At 35.3% G+C, this 20,519-nt stretch overlaps 2 protein-coding genes across 2 annotated transcripts in view; both read right to left on the reverse strand.

The window, feature by feature from the left end:
* Positions 1-20,519, reverse strand: part of LOC126974132 (persulfide dioxygenase ETHE1, mitochondrial) — a 132,511-nt gene that overhangs the window by 92,338 nt on the left and 19,654 nt on the right. The window lies entirely within an intron of this gene.
* LOC126974060 (transcriptional regulator ATRX homolog) overlaps positions 1-20,519 on the reverse strand; it is a 46,663-nt gene that overhangs the window by 5,927 nt on the left and 20,217 nt on the right. Inside the window, exons 11-28 of the mRNA XM_050821444.1 lie at positions 18,774-18,937; positions 16,694-16,831; positions 15,452-15,627; positions 14,898-15,019; positions 14,604-14,727; positions 14,172-14,246; positions 13,512-13,647; positions 11,977-12,145; positions 11,788-11,900; positions 11,077-11,185; positions 8,282-8,453; positions 7,198-7,410; positions 5,788-5,947; positions 4,118-4,254; positions 3,247-3,270; positions 2,979-3,066; positions 1,067-1,176; positions 212-394 (exon numbers count right to left, since the gene is read on the reverse strand). Coding sequence (XP_050677401.1) covers positions 215-394; positions 1,067-1,176; positions 2,979-3,066; positions 3,247-3,270; positions 4,118-4,254; positions 5,788-5,947; positions 7,198-7,410; positions 8,282-8,453; positions 11,077-11,185; positions 11,788-11,900; positions 11,977-12,145; positions 13,512-13,647; positions 14,172-14,246; positions 14,604-14,727; positions 14,898-15,019; positions 15,452-15,627; positions 16,694-16,831; positions 18,774-18,937 — 2,410 coding nt within the window. The 3' untranslated portion in view covers positions 212-214. The remainder of the gene's footprint in view (positions 1-211; positions 395-1,066; positions 1,177-2,978; positions 3,067-3,246; positions 3,271-4,117; positions 4,255-5,787; positions 5,948-7,197; positions 7,411-8,281; positions 8,454-11,076; positions 11,186-11,787; positions 11,901-11,976; positions 12,146-13,511; positions 13,648-14,171; positions 14,247-14,603; positions 14,728-14,897; positions 15,020-15,451; positions 15,628-16,693; positions 16,832-18,773; positions 18,938-20,519) is intronic.

Consider the following 20,519-nt stretch of genomic DNA (forward strand, 5'->3'; position numbering starts at 1 on the left):
GAATCGCTCAAGCCGTTTCGGAGGAGTTTAACTACAAATATCGCGACACGAGAATTTAATATATTAGATATAATTCAATAAATAAAATGTTATAATAAATCAGTAAATTTTTTTTATCTGATCCGACTACGAATTATAATGATATGGCCCTCTGTAAAATTAGGTTTGACAGGTCTGGATATTGTGAGTGTGGTTGATACGTCCTGCGTACCGTCTAGTCGGAGTCCAGGTTGACAATGTCAGGCGGCGCGGCGACCAGTCGCGAGTGCGGCGGCCGACCCCGCGGCCTGGTCCGTTCGCCCGTCATGAGCTCGCGCGCCCGTTGCTGCTGCAGCGCCATCGCGATGGGGTCGCGGCTCCCCAGCCCTCCAGCGTACAACTTCGCACCCATCTGCTATAAAAATCAATTAAATTTTTAAGCTATTGCATAGCTTCTATCGCGGGCCTTGAGCGTGGAGACCGAATCCAGAAATTCCGTAACGAAAATAACCTAACACTTACTTACTAGACAGTATATATAGATATTTCGCAACAGTCATTGCAGTTGCCTTGGAACAGCGGTTAACACGTATGCTTTTTGTGCAGAAGGTCCCATCTTCGAGCCTGGGCTACGTCTTGATTTTTTTTATATCTTTATTTTTTTATCACAACAAACATTTTTATTTAGTTTCACCTGTCCCATTGTCTATCTGTAATCAAATCTTGCAAGTTAAATTTTACTCACTACCCGTTTCCTTAATTTTATCAAAAAAAAAATACTGCATAAATAAAATAAATAAATAATTATAATTGCATAAGTTGATAAAAAATGGTATGCAATAGATTTACCGCGGCAGTCCCCGAGTGCCACACGTCTTTTTTTTTATTTCTGAAGTTATACCACAGTGTCTGAAGACGGAGGTTTTCAATCGGTGTATGTGGTCGCTAACTATGGGTCTTATGAGAAAGCTCACGGTCGCTCAGAGGGAATTAATAGTTACAATTACACGCGTTTTAATCCTTTAAAAGTGTTTTATTTAAATCTTGTACAGAAGCATGAGAGTGTGACGCTATATTTGTTACTTACGTTTTGTTGTTGCATCAGTTGTTGTAAGCGCATCTGGTGTTGTTGTTGCTGCTGCCTCTGCCACGGCGGCTCGTACTGCAGCCCGCTGGATCCGCCCATTCCGCCTGTGGCTGATAATATTCACTTTAGTAAATACGCCTTCATACAATAACAATATTATGATGAAAAAAATTAGCTTCTAAATGAACCCGTCACTGGCTAAGCTACCGCGCGTTACCGACGCCCATTTCAACGGGCTCGTATTACAATAACATTTATTGCTTTTGAAGTGTTTTTTATTATTTTATGGAATAGGAGGACAAACGAGCGTACGGGTCACCTGGTGTTAAGTGATCACCGCCGCCCACATTCTCTTGCAATATCAGAGGAATCACAAGAGAGTTGCCGGCCTTTAAGGAAGGTGTACGCGCTTTTTTTGAAGGTACCCATGTCGTATCGTCCCGGAAACACCGCTCAAGGAAGCTCATTCCCCACTTTGTAGTACGAGGGAGAAAGATCCTTAAAAACCGCACTGTGGAGGACCGCCACACATCCAGATGGTGGGGATGATATCCTAACATGTGGCGTGTCGTGCGAAGGTGGAAGGCTTCGGCTTGTTTATAAAAACGAACGTCAATGCTTTTGTTATTAAACAAACTAGCGCTTTGTTAGATTACATAAACAATAAATACTGGCGTAATTTAAACAAATTTCGTTTAAAGTAGGGCTATAAACGTCTGACCGCATTTTGACGGCTTGGCGTATTTACACAGATAAAGTTCTAAAATTAAATATTCTTACTTTTATAGTCTGTTTAATTACCTTTCTTGTGGTATATCGTGTAGCGTGTCTTACTCTGTGTATATTTAACGAAAAAATATCTGCTACCATTGTGTGCCAAGCAGACGTACGACGTCTGGTTTGGCACCTCGCGGGTTAAAACGTTAATTATATAGTCGTTTTAAATTACAAAAAAAAACATCGGACATTACAGCGATTTTAAGAGATCCTTAACTAATAATTAATTATAACGTTATAATTATTAATTGCTTAAGCTATAAATTATAATTTAATTGTAACGTCAATATTACTGACAGTCCACCGTTTGCCATACAACCTTTTTCGTGCAAATATAAACCCAACTGTTTTTATAATTTTAAAAGAATAATCGGCAAAGTGGACCATGAATAAATTTTATCGATGGTATAATGTATTTATGACAAAAATTTACATTCACTATGAGAAATTACTTAAACGAAAATAAGTAATTTATTTTTCTAAATTGTTTTTAGCAGTTGTTTTTTAGTTTAGTAATGCTGTGCATACTTTTAATTTAGATATGTTAATAGAAACACTTCGAACTGTTTATCTTATTTGTATATATATATATATATAAATTTAATTTGTGAAATTAGTCCTAGAAGTTATCACTATAAAAAGAAATATAGTTTATGTATATAGTTGGTAAGCCTAAATAAATAAATTCTTCCACTCGCCACCATAACTTTGTATATTTACTTAAATCCATTCTACAGTACCATACCACTCTAACATTGTATTATCTTTTACTCCACATCACTCTCTTTGTTGATATTTCTTAACTACTGTATCTTAGAGCGGGCACGAAGATGTTTCGGTACTCGTCTTGGCTCGTGGTCTAATCGGCGTGCGGTGAGAGTGCGGTCGAGCTCGGGCGCCGAACAGTCAGTCAGGGAGGAACTACCGAGCGAGGCGGTTGTGTCGCACGCACATGCCGGGAACACTGCGTTCTTAGTACATAAGGCTTTCTGAAGTGTACCATGTGTTTATAAGGCTGTGTTTTACTTGGTGTCGTGTTAAATTCCCACAAAATTGGATAACCACGAGGATCCCGACCATGTGACCGGTCCATGCCCCGCCATATAAAATAAAATAACTTGAATGTATAATTCACCTGGATTCATGACGGAATTCATCATGGCTGGATTGAGTATGCCGGGCTGCGGAGCGTACTTGTAGATGTCGTTCAACTTTTGCATCATCTGTATAAAAAAAATAACACGTGATATCCACTGATACAAAATGCCTGATCTAAAAAAGAAAAAGCATTCAAATTTAAGTGAACATTCACAAAATAAACAAATGAGTGCAATAATATAAATAACGCAACATATGAAATCATAAACATCAACAGTTACTACGGATATTTTCATAAAACTTACACCATAGTCATATCCACCGAACATCTGAACAAATAAATATTTATTTTATGAACATGTATTAATAAAGATACTGCTTTATTGATAATTTCAAAACAAAAATAAATCAGGCTATGTAGAATATATGTTAGATCATTAATATACAGTGAGTTTTTAGTTTCGAAAGATTATTAATAGAATTATAACAATAAACTTGAAACAAATAATATTTTGACTGAAACTATGGATAATAAATACACTATAATACATAAAATATACTGTAAGTGTGTAATGTACGTATGTATGTGTACCTAAAAGTCGAAAAATGTTAGCCCAGTTGAAATGAAACTTTGCACACATAAATAAAGGACGACATGACGACTGTGACGAAAATAGTTACGCTAGTGCCGGATAGGTGGCGCTGGTAGCAGTGACTTTTAGCTTTTGAACCACAGCTTGCATAGATATGACAAATTATTTTTATTCACATATTAATATTAAGATTTTTTAGGTGAAGCTAGACCTAATTGTATCAATGAAGGAGTCATATATTGGATGTAGCACCTTACAGACTTATTTGTTTTGTATATTACAGCCATTGTAAAATACTCTATTGATTGAAAAGAGTGGCTGTTGAGCTTCTTGTATGTTCTTCTCACGAGCTCAACTTTTTCCGAACATATTCACATTAGTGAATTAAAAATTAAAATTAGAATTAAAAATTAAAATTAGAATTAAAAGAAATATTTATAGTGACGATTCAAAGGCGCTTAGTTTAAGCTTATTTTGGTTTTGAAAAATATAATCAGACTAATTAAATAGATATCTTTGCTCAACTTTTTAGCTGCATTAAGTAGGAGATTCAATCAAAAAAGCATTGGACACGGATATTTACCGCTGGGTTAGAGTTGAACACGACAGGCAACATGTCCCTGATCTGACTCTCAGTCAGGGTGGGCATCTCTTTCCGCAGTATGGCCGCCAGCGTGCCGAATGCCATCTGCTGTTGTTGTTGCGCTAACAGATTCGACACTGAAACAATAAATAACATTGAGGTACACAATAATAATATTGAGCTGCCAATAGTTAGAAACAATTATGGAAAACAGAAATAATCTTTTGAGGGAGCTCAGATATATAACAACCTACCCTCGGTAATAAGAATCGGCAAAACATTGACTTCTATGCCTTATATAATATTACTTGCCGTTCCGGCCCGCTTCACTGGGCAAATTTTAAAAGGAAATAAATTAAAATTTTATTCATCTTATTAGAAATACAATAAAATACAAATAAATAAGTAGGCATATACAATCTAGGATAAATTTCGCATTGAATGGTGGTACTTCCATGTCGATACGATCAGTGGTTTAGGTGTGAAAGAGCCTCAAACAAATACCATTTTCATTATATATATGTATAGATACTAATGAAATTTCAATAACATAATTGGGTTGTATTTATCTATTTGCCGACAATAATATTGCATTGTATACCTACCAAAATCATTACTTGTAAGATGTACTTTAATTGTAATGTTAATGACAAGAGGTCTAAGCCTAGTTATAACTAGCCCACACAGTTATCTCTATAAAAGAATCTCAGAAAATTTACAATATCACATTGGTTGCAGAATTAAAAATAATAGTTTGAATTGTTTGTGTGTTACTATAATAATTAAGACACAAAAATACCATCTTCATAATCTGGATGTGAGAAATTCCTTTAAAACCATACTGGTTTTCAAAGAACTTCTTAGACATTCAACACACTGGAATGAATTTCTTCCTGCAGTGTTTCCAGAAGAATTCGACAAAAGTTTAAACAAAGTCATTCCTTCTAAAAGCCCCAATTTCTGGTGAAATTGTTTGTCATTCTTTTCTATATAAATATCCTACTTAGTTTTCCTAAGGCCTGAGATATTTCTCTTCCAAATGGTGGTAGATTTTTTTTTAAGTTTTTCAAATGTAATTTTAAATAGCCACACCACACCTGGAGATGGCTCTCAGGTTATCCAGAGCAAGAAGAGTTGTGGAGAACGCCTTTCGTATTTTATGTTATGTGTTCAGAATATTGAACTCTTACTATTAGAACATGAAAATATTTCGTCGTTCGTCAAACAAGCGAAACCAAACAACCTTCTCGAGTGCGCGCGGCAATCTTACTGCGGCGCTTTTGACCATGGACTACAGCGGCGCCTATATCTGACGTGAAGCAGTAATGTATAAGAATTACTGTGTTTCGGTCTAAAGGGCGCCGTAGCTAGTGAAATTTATTGGGCAAACGAGACTTAGCATCTTATGTCTCAAGGTGGCGAGCGCAGTTGAAGTGCCGCTCAGGATTTTTGGGTTTTTCAATAATCTTGAGTGGCACTGCATTGTAATGGACAGGGCGTTTCAATTACCATCAGCTGAACGTCATGCTCGTCTCGACCCTTATTTTTCATAAAAAAAATGGACAAAAACCGACAACGTTCGGGTCTGGGCGAGGTTATTGAAATTTGTTCATTCTAATATATATTTATATAAAAAAGTGCAAAAGACATATAAATACAAAGCTTATTACTCATTCCATTATGCATGGCGTAGGGCGAGGGGAACGGCACCGGCGGAGGTCTCGTCTTCTCGTTTTCAAAGTCATCCCAGGCCGCCTTCCTCTCCTCCTCTGTGAGAGTCTCTTCCTCTTTGTTCTCAAGAAGTGAGTCGTGCTCGTGGTATTTGTATATCTGAAAACATGAAGTATTAAAGAATAATAAAAATAAACGCAAACTTTTATTCAATCTTTCAAAATAGGGAAGAGCGAAAATATTTCTTTTTATATTAGAGGGGGCAAATGGGCAAGAGGCTCACGGGATGATGACTGGTAAGGCAAATGTCCATGAACATCCGCAACAACAGGTGTCAAGAGATGCATTGCCGGCCTTTAAAGTCTCTCCATGCTCTTTTCTTGAAGGTCCGTCAGTCGTATCGGTTCGGGAAAACAGAAGCCGGTAATTGTTTCCACAAAATGGCTGAAATTCCTTGAAAAACGCGCGGTTATGGAATGTTCACAAATAAATATTTATTTAGGGAAGTTATAATTCTTTGATTTGATTGATATTTACATGAGGAGCATGGGTTGAAAAACGAAGTATATTAGACGTAGATCGTGACACTCTAGGTTTCCTTAGCCATCTGTCATATTATAACAAAATTCAGTCAACCATCATAACATATCCTAACTGCTATATAATCTATTTTAAGTGTTACCCCTTTTTTAGGCATCTATGAGATATAATGACGAAACGAATACAGCACACTAATTTTATAATTTTACTAACTAATTTAGTTTTAGATGCTGTATAGCCTCAAATTGTATTTGTACAACTACTACCCTAGAACATTACCTCCCCCCTATTGTGACGAGGTAGGCGTAAATAACTTCGACACAGTATATATATACCAATGCAGCAACTTACGATCTAAATATTTTTGAATATGTATGTTATTATGTTCAATAAAATGTTTAAATCTTTGTGGCACCAAACCAATTGAGTACAGACTTAAAAGACTCTATTATAAAGTATTTTTTTATGAAAATAAGGAACAAGACGAGCAGGACGTTCAGTTGATGGTAACGGATGCGCCCTGCCCATTACAATGCAGTGCCGCTCAGGATTCTAGAAAAACCCAAGAATTCTGAGCGGCACTACAGTTGCGCTCGTCACCTTCAGACATAAGATGATAAGTCTCATTTGCCCTGTAATTTCACTAGCTACGGCGCACTTCGGCTCGAAACATAGTAATGCTTACACATTACTGCTTCACGGCAGAATTAGGCGCCGTTGTGGCACCCATAATCTAGCCGGCGGCCAGCAAAGGAGCCTCACTCTGGTATGTACTTATATTACAGATCGCAGATCGGGGCTGTATAAATGACAGATAAAAGTAGAGGAGTCGAAAAAATCTTAAAATGATGCTGAAGAAGTTGACTCACGAGTTGTTCATGGTCTTTGAGCATCTCGGCGAAGAGTCGGTCCTTGGGCAGCGGCGGTATGGGGCGTGGCTGGGGTGGCTCCGGTTCGAACTTGTACAGTTCCGCCAGGTCGTTCTCGGCGTAGTGGCGGTCGATCTGCTGCTCGTCGATCACGCGCTTCGATATCGCCTGCTTCGTCACCTGCCGCTCGTAGATCTTCTCCTCCATTGTGCCCTATATAAAAACAATATCAAACGAACGTAACTCCAGAAAAACTTTCCAAACCACAATCATTTTGAAATTGAGTTAAGAACACAGTTTTGTGTTTCATATTAACGGACCGACAAAAAATGGCAGCTCTACTGTCACTCTATAAATTACATCATGATTTAGTAGCCTTAAAGCTGAAACTTTAAAAACGAATTCCTTAAAATGTGATGTATGTGGCTTGGAACGTTTTTCAGGAACTACGTACAAATAATTTAATGACTACAAATTAAAATACCCCCGCGATTGGATAACATACATATTTCTGCAGCATACGCAGTTAAAAATATTAGATAATTATCCGACGTAGATACGGCGGACTATGTCTTATGGGTATTTTGCTATGGGGCAATGCTGCCGATGTTCACACAATATTTGTTCTACAGAACAGGGCTTTTCGCGTTATTTATAACCTGGATCCTAAAGAGACATTGAGTGCAAAATTTAAAGAAATAAACATTTGAACTGGTGCCTCTCAATATATTCTTGATAATGTTTGTATGTACATCTGCATGTGTGGTTTTCAAGGAAATTTCTTCCACATACCTCAAGGCTGTGGAATGAGCTACCTTATGCGGTGTTTCTGGTACTAAATAAGATACCTTCGGTTACCTTCAAAATAAGCGCGTACACCTTTCATAAAGGCCGGCAACCCTCCTGTGATTCTTCTGGTGTTGCAAGAGAATGTGGGCGGCGGTGATCACTTAACACCAGCTACGTTTGTTTGTACGTTGGTACCCTTTTCAAAAAAAAAGTACTAGTCTCAATTCATGAATAAATTCGGTTACATTCCACGATCATCTCTATTATAATCTAAACTAGCAGTCTCCTTACTTACCATAGCCAAGAAACGGTAAACATAGCACGGTTTCTTCTGTCCGAAGCGGTACACTCTGAATATGCTCTGCACGTCATGCGAGGGATTCCACGACACGTCAAAGATTACAACGCGATTGGCGGCCACCAGATTGATACCGAGGCCTCCAGCCCGCGTCGATATTAAGAACAATCTGGAATTATCGCATTTTTGTCATATTTATAGATAATACGAGCAACGCCGAACTACGGGTTTACCAGTGGGAGGCTCCTTTGCACAGGAAGCCGGCTAGATTATGGGAACCACAACGGCGCCTGTTTCTGCCGTGAAGCAGTAATGTGTAAGCATTACTGTGTTTCAGTCTGAAGGGCGCCGTAGCTAGTGAATTTACTGGGCAAATGAGGCTTAACATCTTATGTCTCTTGACTCTTGGTGACGAGCGCAATTGTAGTGCCGCTCAGAATTTTTAGGTTTTTTAAGAATCCTGAGCGGCACTGCATTGTAGTGGGCATGGCGTATCAATTACCATCAGATGAACGTCCTGCTCATCTTGTCCCTTATTATCATAAAATAAAAATAAATACAAATACTCCAATCACCAGCATCGCTTCCGGATGCCTGCAGAAACTTAAAAAGACTGCTAGAGTTCTGGAATGATCTGGGCTGGTTGGAGTAACAAGACATTTTAAAAACGCACAATGGCCCAATCAAGAGGCGGAAGTGTGTAATCAGCCCAGCTAAACTAACTAACTAACAATCAAGGCGTTCACGTGATGGTGAGTCCCGTCCATATCAATGTAGTGTCGCTAAGGATTCTTGAAAAGCTTAAAATATACGTTCACAAAAATCGTAACCTTTTTGCTCTAAATAGTAATTTTCATTATTATAACACTAAAAATAAAAGATAGCTTGTAACAAATTCTAGTAGGCTTCATAAGATACATAATAGCTTTAAGGATAAATGTTATGTTATATAAACTTTAATAATAAAGTCGCAGCCACTGTTCAGGTATTATCTATAAATAAATTTATGATTTATTAAAAAATGGCTCTGTCTTAAATCCTACTACTCCACAGTCAGTAGTAATTTCTAAGTGATCCGACAGCCTGGGACTAGATTATGATTATTTTATAGGAATAGCAGTACATTGTATTGCCATATAAAGTATTAAAAAAAAATTGGGGTGTAAAAAGTAGATGCAACCGATTCTCAGACCTACCAAATTTATCGTACTACCATTATTGTAAGTATTGATCCACTGCCATCTTGCAACCCTATAGCGGATTTGTGGATGGAACAGAATAATATAAAAATCGCAAAATCGTTGAAAATTTCGGGTTGTATGTATTTTTTAACTGTCCGAAAAAATAAAAATAAAATATTGGGGTTATTAGTAAACCCATAACATTTAGGGGGATGAAAAATAGATAGTAGCCGATTCTCAGACCTACTGAATATGCATATAAAATTTGAAAAACTTTTATGATAGAGTCCCTGTTAGCTAGAGCTACTGTTCATGCATTAAACGTTAATATGTGGAACGCATTATCTCCTTCAATTTCAAATTATTAAAATTTCTAAGGTTTCAATGATTTTTTTAATTAATCGATTCATAAATAAGTATCACCCATACACATTGATTACTATTGTTAAGGCATTGAGTAAAATTTGAAAGCGGGCGGTAACTTACACGCTGGACTAAAGTGTTTAAAAATGTCAATTAGATTTCCCATGCATTGTCGAGTGCTCTCGCAATTGCAACTAACCGACAAAGATGGAAAAATATCGCGATAGAGCAGCCAGGAGAAACTACACCTCATTGCCACTAAAGAGAAACAATTCAGTCAGATTATATTTGTAACTAGCTGACCCTGCAAACGTTGTATTGCCATATAAAGTAATAAGAAAAAAGTAAATAATTAAAATACTTAGGGTATAAAAATTTGATGACGACTGATTCTCGGACCTACCAAATATTATAAAATCGTACATAAAATGTATCGCACTTCAATCATTATTTTATTCGATTGCCATCTTGCACATTATTCTGTTCCATCCACAGTTAATCTACCAACTATAGTTGGCTAAAATTAAGTATATGTTTTGCGTCCTGAGAAAGTTAGAAAGCTTTAAAAATTCTAAGTAGTTATTAATTTTAAACTATTCTTTCAATTTGATTTCTGAACGACTGCGGACACAACAAAGGAAAAACAAAATACTTATTTTTATTTAATTCCCAGCATTTTCATATTTATTCACCCTTTAAACCTTCTCTGGACTTCCACAAATAATTCAATACCAAAATTAGCCAAATCGGTCCAGCCATTTTCAAGCTTTAGCGAGACTAACGAACAGCAATTCATTTTTATATATATATAGAGTATCTAGCATATATACGACGAGAGACGTGGCTTCATTGTGGCTTTTTATATCGCCGTTATCACGAGGACTGTTCCGAAGAGCTGTTTCACCTGATTCCTGCCGCCAAATTCAACCTTCGCATGACACGCCTCAAATTACGATATCTTACTCACCATCTGGATGTGTTTTACTCCACGGTTTTTCAAGGAACTTTCTTCCACGTACAACCAGACTGGGCAATGAGCTTCCTTGTGCGGTGTTTCCTGGACGACCCGACATGGGTACCTTCAAAAAAGCACGTACCTATACCTTTCTGAAGGGCTAGCAACGATCTTGTAATTCCTCTGGTGTTGCAAGTGAATGTGGGCGGCGGTGATCACTTAACTTGTACGGTCGTTTCTCCACCATTTCCAAAAGAGAAAAATATATATTAAATTTATGAGTCGATTCTGACCTCGCTCTTGGGTTATCCTCCCTGTTGAAGTTCTTGCACCAGATGGATCTGTTCTCGCACGAAGTCGAACCATCCAACCTGAAGTAGTCTACACCAGGTGACCATGTACCTGTAATCCCACATAGCCTCAGGTTTAAAGTAACTTTACGAATTCAATTCACGGTTGAAAAATTATAGAAGCTTGTAGATAAATATCTAATTTTTAATGAGTAATTAGTAGTCAATAATTTTAGCGATAATGTGATGAGTTATATTGCATTAAAAAAATTCCTAAATCTGGTTAAATTAGTTGCTACTGTTTATAGATTTTCAATAACAACGGGTTGAATAAATTATAATAATAAATATTTGCATATTTGAGTCAATGCTGTAGTAAGGATGGGCAACGGAGAAACGACGAAAAGGTGCAGTATCCAATTCCAATGTGGACAATTCTCGTCTCCGCGCACAGGTGAAAAATAACATTTTACCAATTATAAGGTTGCTTGATTAATGAGTTATTTAAGTTACTCTGTGTATAATGTGTATGCACCCTATAACCTCTATTAATGAACCTCCACCAATGTGAATTTTTTAACTAAGGTTTACATATTCTGAAATTGTATTTGGATAATATTATATCGTAATTATTAATTATCAACCTCCTGACTAGCTTCTGATGTATGATTCATAACTGATTTCATAGAATAATTGTTATTGAAAATAACGTACCAATGTGTCCACCCAACTTCTCGTCGACCCTGCCCTCCTGTGTGGCATCATCAACTTTGCCAAGGAAATGCTCAATCAAATCCAACGAGTATAAGGATTGTGAGAAAACCAACCTGGAATTAAATAGTTTGGTTTCAGAGGTTTCTGGTAAACATTTTTATTCTTGTATTTTGTATATTTGAAACTTACAGCTTATCACCAATAGCATCACATTGCCTCAGGATGTCAAACAGAAGTATGAGTTTGTGTGAGTTTCTCATGTCATCAATCTCTTGCTCGGTAACCAGTGGCATCCACCATTCTGTTGGATTATCATTTTTCACCTCTACGACCTCTTGATCAATTTCTTCATGCTCCACTGTGTAATGTATTTTAAATTAATAAAAGTTAAAATAGGCTGACAATGCATTTACAAAAATTAACGAAATAACTTAGTTCATATACACGGTTAAGAGAAATGCACCGAAAATTGAGCCCTGTGGAAGACCCGTTAACATGACTGCTGCAGTTTGGTTATGACCCTTTTAACATATATAGTTAAAAGTCTTCTATAAGTTGTGTGAAGACGTGAGGTTCCTATCTGTTGTCATTAATATAAACAATGCTTTGGTTTTAAATGGGTAGCATGATTAACGACGTCAAAAGCCCTTGATACGTCACAAAATAGCCCTGTCGCATTTATATATTTTTAGCAGGGCGAAAAATTAATAATGTTATTATGATTCCTCTTTACCAAGACTCTATTGACTTCTTGCGAAATTGTGGCTACATATTCATTAATAACTAGCTGACCCAGCAAACGTTGTATTTCCATATAAAGTAATAATAAAGTTCAATAGTTAATATTTTTGGTGTTTAAAAAATAGATGACGAACGATTCTCAGACCTACCAAATATATCGTACATAAAATTTATCGTAGTACAATAATTATTATATTCGATTGCCATCTTGCAACCCTATTGCGGATCTGTGGATGGAACAGAATAATATAAAAATTGGGATACGAAAATAGGTGCTGATCGTTTCTACGATCAATACTTAAATTATATAATAATTTTCACAGTTCTATGTGAAAATTTGAAGTTGTATGTATTTTTTAATGCTTAAATTAAGTTTATCTTTTACCTCCTGAGAAAGATAGAAGGATATAAAGAATCTAATTAGTTATTAATTTTAAACAATTATTTTTATTTGATTTCTGAACGACGGGGGAAACATCAAAGAAAAATCGAAATCGTTGTTTTTATTTAATTCCGAGGATTTTCATATTTATTCACCTTTTAAACCTTCTCTGGACTTCCACAAATAATTCAAGACCAAAATTAGCCAAATCGGTCCAGCCGTTCTTGAGTTTTAGCGAGACTAACGAACAGCAATCCATTTTTATATATATAGATAATTGATTTAGTTTTTAAAATGTAAACAAATCATAAATTATTTTTAGCAAGTAAGAAAAACTTACTATGTTCGTTTTATTGTCTCCCATTTTAGACAGGAAAAATTTGTGCCGATTATTAAAATGAGCAAATTGCACCTGCCTATTCTTATCAATTTAAACAGCTCTGTGAATATATAGTAATGGTATAAGCAAAGATCTTAACGAATAAAAATAGTTTTTGTTTGTAAATCTATCACAATCTATTTCACTCCTATTCAGACTATGCAAGTCCAACATAAGTAATAAAGTGGTCATACGATTCCGCATTCATATATAAGAATTTACCAGGATTAGCGCGAGTCCCTCTCGGTGTGTAAGCTTTATCCTTGCCCTTCTTCTTAGACTTTTTCTTTTTACTTTTCTTTCGGCTGTCATCACTTATATCTGACATATCATCACTTGATTCTTCTGTTGTTGATTCCTGGTTCCAAGATTTGAAAAATTATATTGGATAGTACCACATAATGATTTTTAGGCTTGGGTAGAAATTCATCTCACAACAACTAATGCATTATACGTTTATAAAAGTAAGTTATGGAACAAGAAGAAGGTCCACTTCATGTAATTAATGGTTACCCAAAATAATGACATTCAGTGAGTCTATAAAAAAATGTGAGCGTCATGCGATACAAACCCGTTCACATCACTCTGAAATAAGTACATCACCAGTATATCCATCAGGAATTAGAATTAGCTCCGTTCCATTGAATGAAGATGATATTTTTTGTTGATTACTTAAGCAACGGTTAAAATAATTTTTGGTAGCTTTCAGTAGAAATTATAATACATTATCATGCTTTATCATATGTCCCAGGAGTTACTTGCAGCTGTTTATATACGAGTTAACGATCTAGAGGCTAGGATATAAAACTGAGTTGTGTAAAAGCTGCATACCTATCAACAGGAACATATTAAAAAGCACTAAATGATTGCCATAAAACGTACCTCTGTTGTTGAATTATCATCAATAAAGTTCACTAAAGAACCCTCGGAATCGTAATCTTCTTCCTCCTTATCCCTCTGTAATACACAATAATTTATTACTTTTAGTGTTCATTAATACTTATAAATATAATTTGAAGTTTGAGGCAGTCCAGTTGTTGTTGATGTTTAAAAATAATCTACCACAGACAATGAGTTTTCAGGTCAATATGAGATTAAATTCAAATAAATGTGCAGCCACTCTTCATCTGATTTTGTAAGAGCTCATGGATAGTAGGGATCAATTATGATGCCATGTTTTGTGCCAATATTGTGTTAAACAATCTTTAAAACAATTGAGTAGTTCTTATGATTCTTATTACTTCTAGCTAGAAAGCTAGAAGAAATATGAATTTCTAGACTTCTAGTCATTTGTTTCCTGTTCACTAGGATTACCTTTTTCTGCTGCATGATTTCATATCTGTCTGAATTATATTTGAGCACTAATGGATGTGTCCATATCCGTTGCAGTGACTGAAAGTCTGGGAACAGGAATCCTGAAGATTTTCCAGCCAGTGGCCTGTTAAAAAGCAATATTGATCACATTAACATAAACTCTTCATGAAACGAAAAGATTAAAGCAAAATTAATCAATTTATGCCTTCAAATAACAAGTGTATGTAACTATTGCAAGTTTTAGTTTTGCTGAATAGTCATTTCTTATATTTTATTGCTGAGAAAGATGCTTACCTTCTTGAATAATTTTCTAAATAGAACTGGTATAATTTGATTTGCACTTCGGTGAGTGTGATGAACAGTACATACTCGTGTTTTGGCGGTAAAAATGGTGCCAACACACCATAGTCTCGCCTCTGTAACAAATAGAGTACTTTTTATGATAAGATCTTTCATCAGCTACGAAAGGGTACTCCTTGTCCACAAAATACAGTGCCACTGAAGATTCTTGAAATCAAAAAATTCTGAAAGGGGTCGCTATTAACCTAGCTATGGCACCCTTCGAACTGCTACTTGGTCGCAGAAAAAAAGGCACCACTAAAGTATGTTCGGAATTTTTTGCAAAGGAGCCTCTCAAAAGTATCAAATTCCTATGTTTTTACTCCCAAAAACGGAATTCATCGTGAAAGAAAATCATATAATTTTTTTATGTAGCTACTGATAGTAACTTTTAGAGTGGCAATCATTATTTTTTTATCGGATACTCCAAACATTGAATGAGTATTAGCATTAAACATTAAATCAATTAATGAAACTTATATAATATGCATATATAGTAATGAACAAACCTGTACAGCTCCATCCAACATCTTATGTAAGACATGAGACCTCCTCTTCATAACCCTAATGTCATGTTCAGTTGAGTCAGTATACTGTCCATTGGTTATTGGGTTGACAAATCTATTCAAGTACTCATTATACTTCCCCAGAAGGTTCGGTTTCACGAATTGCACCATGCAGTAATCTGGAGAGGACAGATTTAATATTTTTTATGGGTTTTTTTAATTACTGTGTATCGTTGTATTGTGGTTAAATATATTATAACTTAATTTCAATGTGGTTCGATAATTTTGTGTAAGTTGACTTAAGAGGGTTTATTAGTAAAACATCTTAATTGCGGCAAACTATGTTTAGTAAGTGGTGTAACAGTTTGACTGAAAGTGACACAAAGGCTAGGGCAACTGCCCTCTCATCCGGTAGGGTGGTTTGATCCACCACATACATTGGTGACCAATGTACGCTCGATTTTAGAATTCATAAGAACTAGACGCTTTTACGATCGGACGAAAGGACACATCATCATGACAACCTGTATAGCCGAGTAGTTAGCGATCCTACCTACTAAGATAGAGGTCCCGGGTTCGAATCCCGGTAGGTGCAAGCATTTATATGATGAATATAGATGTTTGCTTCCGAGTCATGGATGTTTAAATGTATTTATGTATGATAATATGAATATATGTATGTTTAAGTAAGTATATTGTATTAAATATATCATTATCTTGTAACCCATAACACAGGCTATATATGCTTAACTTGGGGCAAGATAATTTGTGTAAAAAGTGTGTCAATATTATTATTATTGTTATGAGAGACGAATTAAGATATTTTACGATACTAAATTGGACGTAGTTCCTGAAAAACGTTCCAAGCCACAAACATCTCATTTTAAGGTATTCGTGTTTAAAGTTTAATAAATATTAGTGTATTCCATACATGTGGATTGGCCTACTAAGTCATGATGTTATTTAAAGAGTGACAGTAAGGCTGCCATTTTGTCAGTCCGTTAAAATGAGTCACGTGACCAGTTTTGTGTTCTTAACTTAATTCCAACATGATTGTGGTTTTGGGCGTTTTCTGGAATTACGTCGAATTGTGATTTAACATGAATGAATAATGGTTCAATAAGTCTTCATCATTTCATTCATTCATCTTTCAAAATATAATAATAAAACGTTATACTAATTATTGGAACATACTTTCTAAAATTCAGTAAATTTTAATTCAATATAGACTTTGGAAACACTCACATTCTTTGAGATTATTCTGTAAGGGAGTTCCCGTGAGCACAATTCGCCGTCTTGTCAACACTCTGTTCATCGCCTGAGATAAGCTTGTCTTTTCATTCTTCAGTAAATGTCCCTCATCGCACACCACTAAGTCAGGGCCTTGAAATAAAAATATAACATTGCTTACATATAAATATATTTCAATATTTATTAAACCAATAAGATAAAAATATGACTGAAAATGAAGTAATGCTGAAGTGACCAAAAACCAAGAAAAATCATCAACTGTTTTTGATTGTCAAAGATTTTTGTAACATTATGAGTTAATTTAATACAGTCACAGGCTTTTTATCATCGATGTCACTTGATATCTTAAAGAAGATGTCCAGAGTCAGGACAATACTAAAGTTTGAAGGTCGTAATCATTTCACTTACGGCCGTTCCCAATATACTATCTACAGATAGAGATAAATTACTACCTTCTACTGCCAGTAATTAGCTGTCAATTATCTGAAGCTGTCCCAATATACCCGATAAGTCATTATTATCGCCTTATATAGGGACGCGTGAATTGCAATTTCCATACAAACTTCCATCGCTTGTTGTATATCACAATATACGACATATAGCTTCCAAGCTATATGTCGTATATTTTCATCTCAAGTAAGCGATTGATTATTGGGAAATGACGTAAGTACACAGTCAATCTTCAACAATAGTACCAATACCAATGTAATATTATTTATTTGATACATTAAAAACAGTAGGGGGAAGTTCTGTAACGCCAGGAAACACGCATTATTTCAACGAAGTCTAAAGACGAATATAATTTAGTACGATTGATAATAATTTGTAGCCATTGTCAAATTTTGCCTACATAAGGATAGGCTGTTTGGATGTCTCATTTCACTTCATTTAAGTAATATAATACCTATAAGTGAAAGCAGACTCTTATATCATGCTATAATGTTCGTTCTAAAAAGAAAAAAAAAAGAATATAAGAGTGGTATGATAAAAGTTTCATCAATAAAAAACAAAAGAGTCAAAGGAAATGGGACTAAGAAAAATAGAATACATTAGCTTTAACATCTCAATAAAAAGGTGGTTTAGTGGTTTTCAGGACAATAATTAGGCATGAAACGAATGCTGTAGCTGTCAAGGTGACATTTCTAAATGTGTGGGTGGCTTAATAACAGCAAATGCATTATAGCAAATTATAGCTAAACTAAATTATATTTCCTTAACATGTTATGAGTAGAGATTACAATCTCTACTTATAAATCTCTTTTTTAAGATAGGTGATTACAGTCGGCCATAGTAAAGACTATGACGTTACGTGTCGTAACACCGATTACAGGAGCGTAACCAGACATGCTCCTGTGATTCCTCTGATAGGTTCCTATGGTAAAAGACTAGCCCTTTAGATAAATGTACGCGCTTAAATTAAGATAACCATATCGTATCGTCCTGGTAACATCGCATGAAGAGGTTCATTCCACACGTTGGTAAATAAATTTCTTACACCTGCAGGTGTATTTAATAAAAAAATAGCCGTCGCGACAAACGTTGTTTTGCCATATAAAATGTTTTTAGAGTTAGACCGTTTCTAGGACATTGCAACATTAATTTCTTTTTCTAAAATAAACGTAGCCTAAGTTACTCCTTGTTACATCAGCTAGCTGCCAAAAAAAAGTTCCCGTCAAAATAGGTCCAGCCATTTCAGAGATTAGCCGGAACAAACAGACAGACAGACAAAAATTGTAAAAAGTGTTATTTTGGTGTATGGTGTATATATTATTCATATACATATTGTAAAAAGCGGTTATTTACATATAACAAACAGACACTCCAATTTTATTTATATGTATAGATTAATAAAATTATATTTACATTTTAGAATTCGTTAACTTCTACAAAAAAAAAAAAAAAACAAAGTTATTGTATTTCTAATAAAACAAAATTCATAGAGTTCGTAAAAGAAAGTCATGACCGCTCAAAAGAAAGATTCTTAAGCAAAATATTTAATTTTCGAATCATAATTATCATAGTCTGAAAGTACACCATGTTTAACAACTGTATAGAAATATATATTTTGACTGACCTGGATCAACCAAGCTCTCCTGAAAGTTCTTAAGCATTTTTTTCTTATACTTCTTTGAGTTTTCAGCGGAGAGGTTCCGGAACATTTCATATCCGAGCACGCACACGCCGCCATTTTGGAACCATTGTTGCAACTGGGACGCGCGCTCTTTGTTCTGCTTATACCTATATGATTTCGTCGTCATATTATATTTTTAAATCATATTAATAATAATGATTAAGACTTTGATTCCTTTCAATATACAAAATATTAGCAATGGAGCATGTAATTTATGTAAAAAAAAAAAGAATTCTCTTTCTTTAGCTACTCATCGGACCTATATGTAATAAATATGTAAGTCTTAATTTAGTCGATTGTATTTCTTTCATTTTTTATTAAGAACTAGCTGACCCGACAGACGTTGTTCTGTATATAATAAATAAAATAATGTATTTATATGAATTTGTCAATAATATATTATCATAACATCAAAAATTACTTCGTAAAATATGCACCCTGCTGCCGTAATGAAATTGTTTCACAGCAGAACTGTCAAACCGTGCGTCAATAAATTCTCTCATAGAAATTATGTATGGACACATCAAAGGAAAAACAAATTTGTTGTTTTTATTTCTTTCCGAGAATTTTCCTATTTATTTCACCTTTTAAACCTTCCCTGGACTTCCACAAATAATTCAAGACCTAAATTGGCCATATCGGTCCAGCCGTTCTCGAGTTTTAGCCAGACTAACAAACAGAAATTCATTTTTATATATATAGACTTTACGTAAAGAAAAGCCTTCCTTCATTTCCTGCTTGACGACAAAACTTGGCGTCTCATTTGCTCTCAAAGCAGCATTTACCTAGTTTAAGTTTCACGAATATAAAAATGTAAGGCGGAAAAATTGTTTCTTTAACTAATTGGCCTCCAAGATTCAATGATTAGATAATTTATACTTCTAGATAGTCTCTTGCTATTGGACATCCGGTAAAAACATGCTCGGAATATTAGTCTAGTGTGCGTGACAAGTTACGTGTATTTCGATTTGTACGACACTTTGTGTTAGTGTTTCACCTTCGCACGACACGCCACAAGTTAGGATATGATCCCCACCATCTGGATGTGTGGCGGTCCTCCACAGTGCGGTTTACAAGAAGCTTTCTCCCTCGTACTACAAAGCTGTGGAATAAGCTTCCTTGTGCGGTGTTTCCGGGACGATACGACATGGGTACCTTCAAAAAAAGCGCGTACACCTTCCTTAAAGGCCGGCAACGCTCTTGTGATTCCTCTGGTGTTGCAAGAGAATGTGGGCGGCGGTGATCACTTAACAACAGGTGACCCGTACGCTCGTTTGTCCTCCTATTCCATAAAAAAAAGTGTGCGTGCATTCCTCATTGTGTTTAGTTATTTGTTACACGAATACATCTGTTTATTAAAAGGACATAATATCAAAAAAATAATAAAAGATTGCTCGTCAACGTTAATCACTAAAAATACAATTTAAATACGTGCTAATTTCAAAAAGTTTATACATAATTTTAAAATAATGCAATCTAGTAAAATAACACAAGATGAACCATAAAATTTATAAAAAGTAACAACTATTATAATAATTAATTCCATATTGTAATATCATTTACGTAATCATTAATATTTATAATAAGCCTTCGACATAAGCCTGCGTTTAATAAATGGTTTCAATTTATTTATTGATAATGCATGCAAAAGATGTAACAGAGCCTAGTAGGCACTATAAGCATGGTAAT

Source organism: Leptidea sinapis, chromosome 31 (genome assembly GCF_905404315.1).
Source record: "Leptidea sinapis chromosome 31, ilLepSina1.1, whole genome shotgun sequence".
NCBI classification, from domain to species: Eukaryota; Metazoa; Arthropoda; class Insecta; order Lepidoptera; family Pieridae; genus Leptidea; species Leptidea sinapis.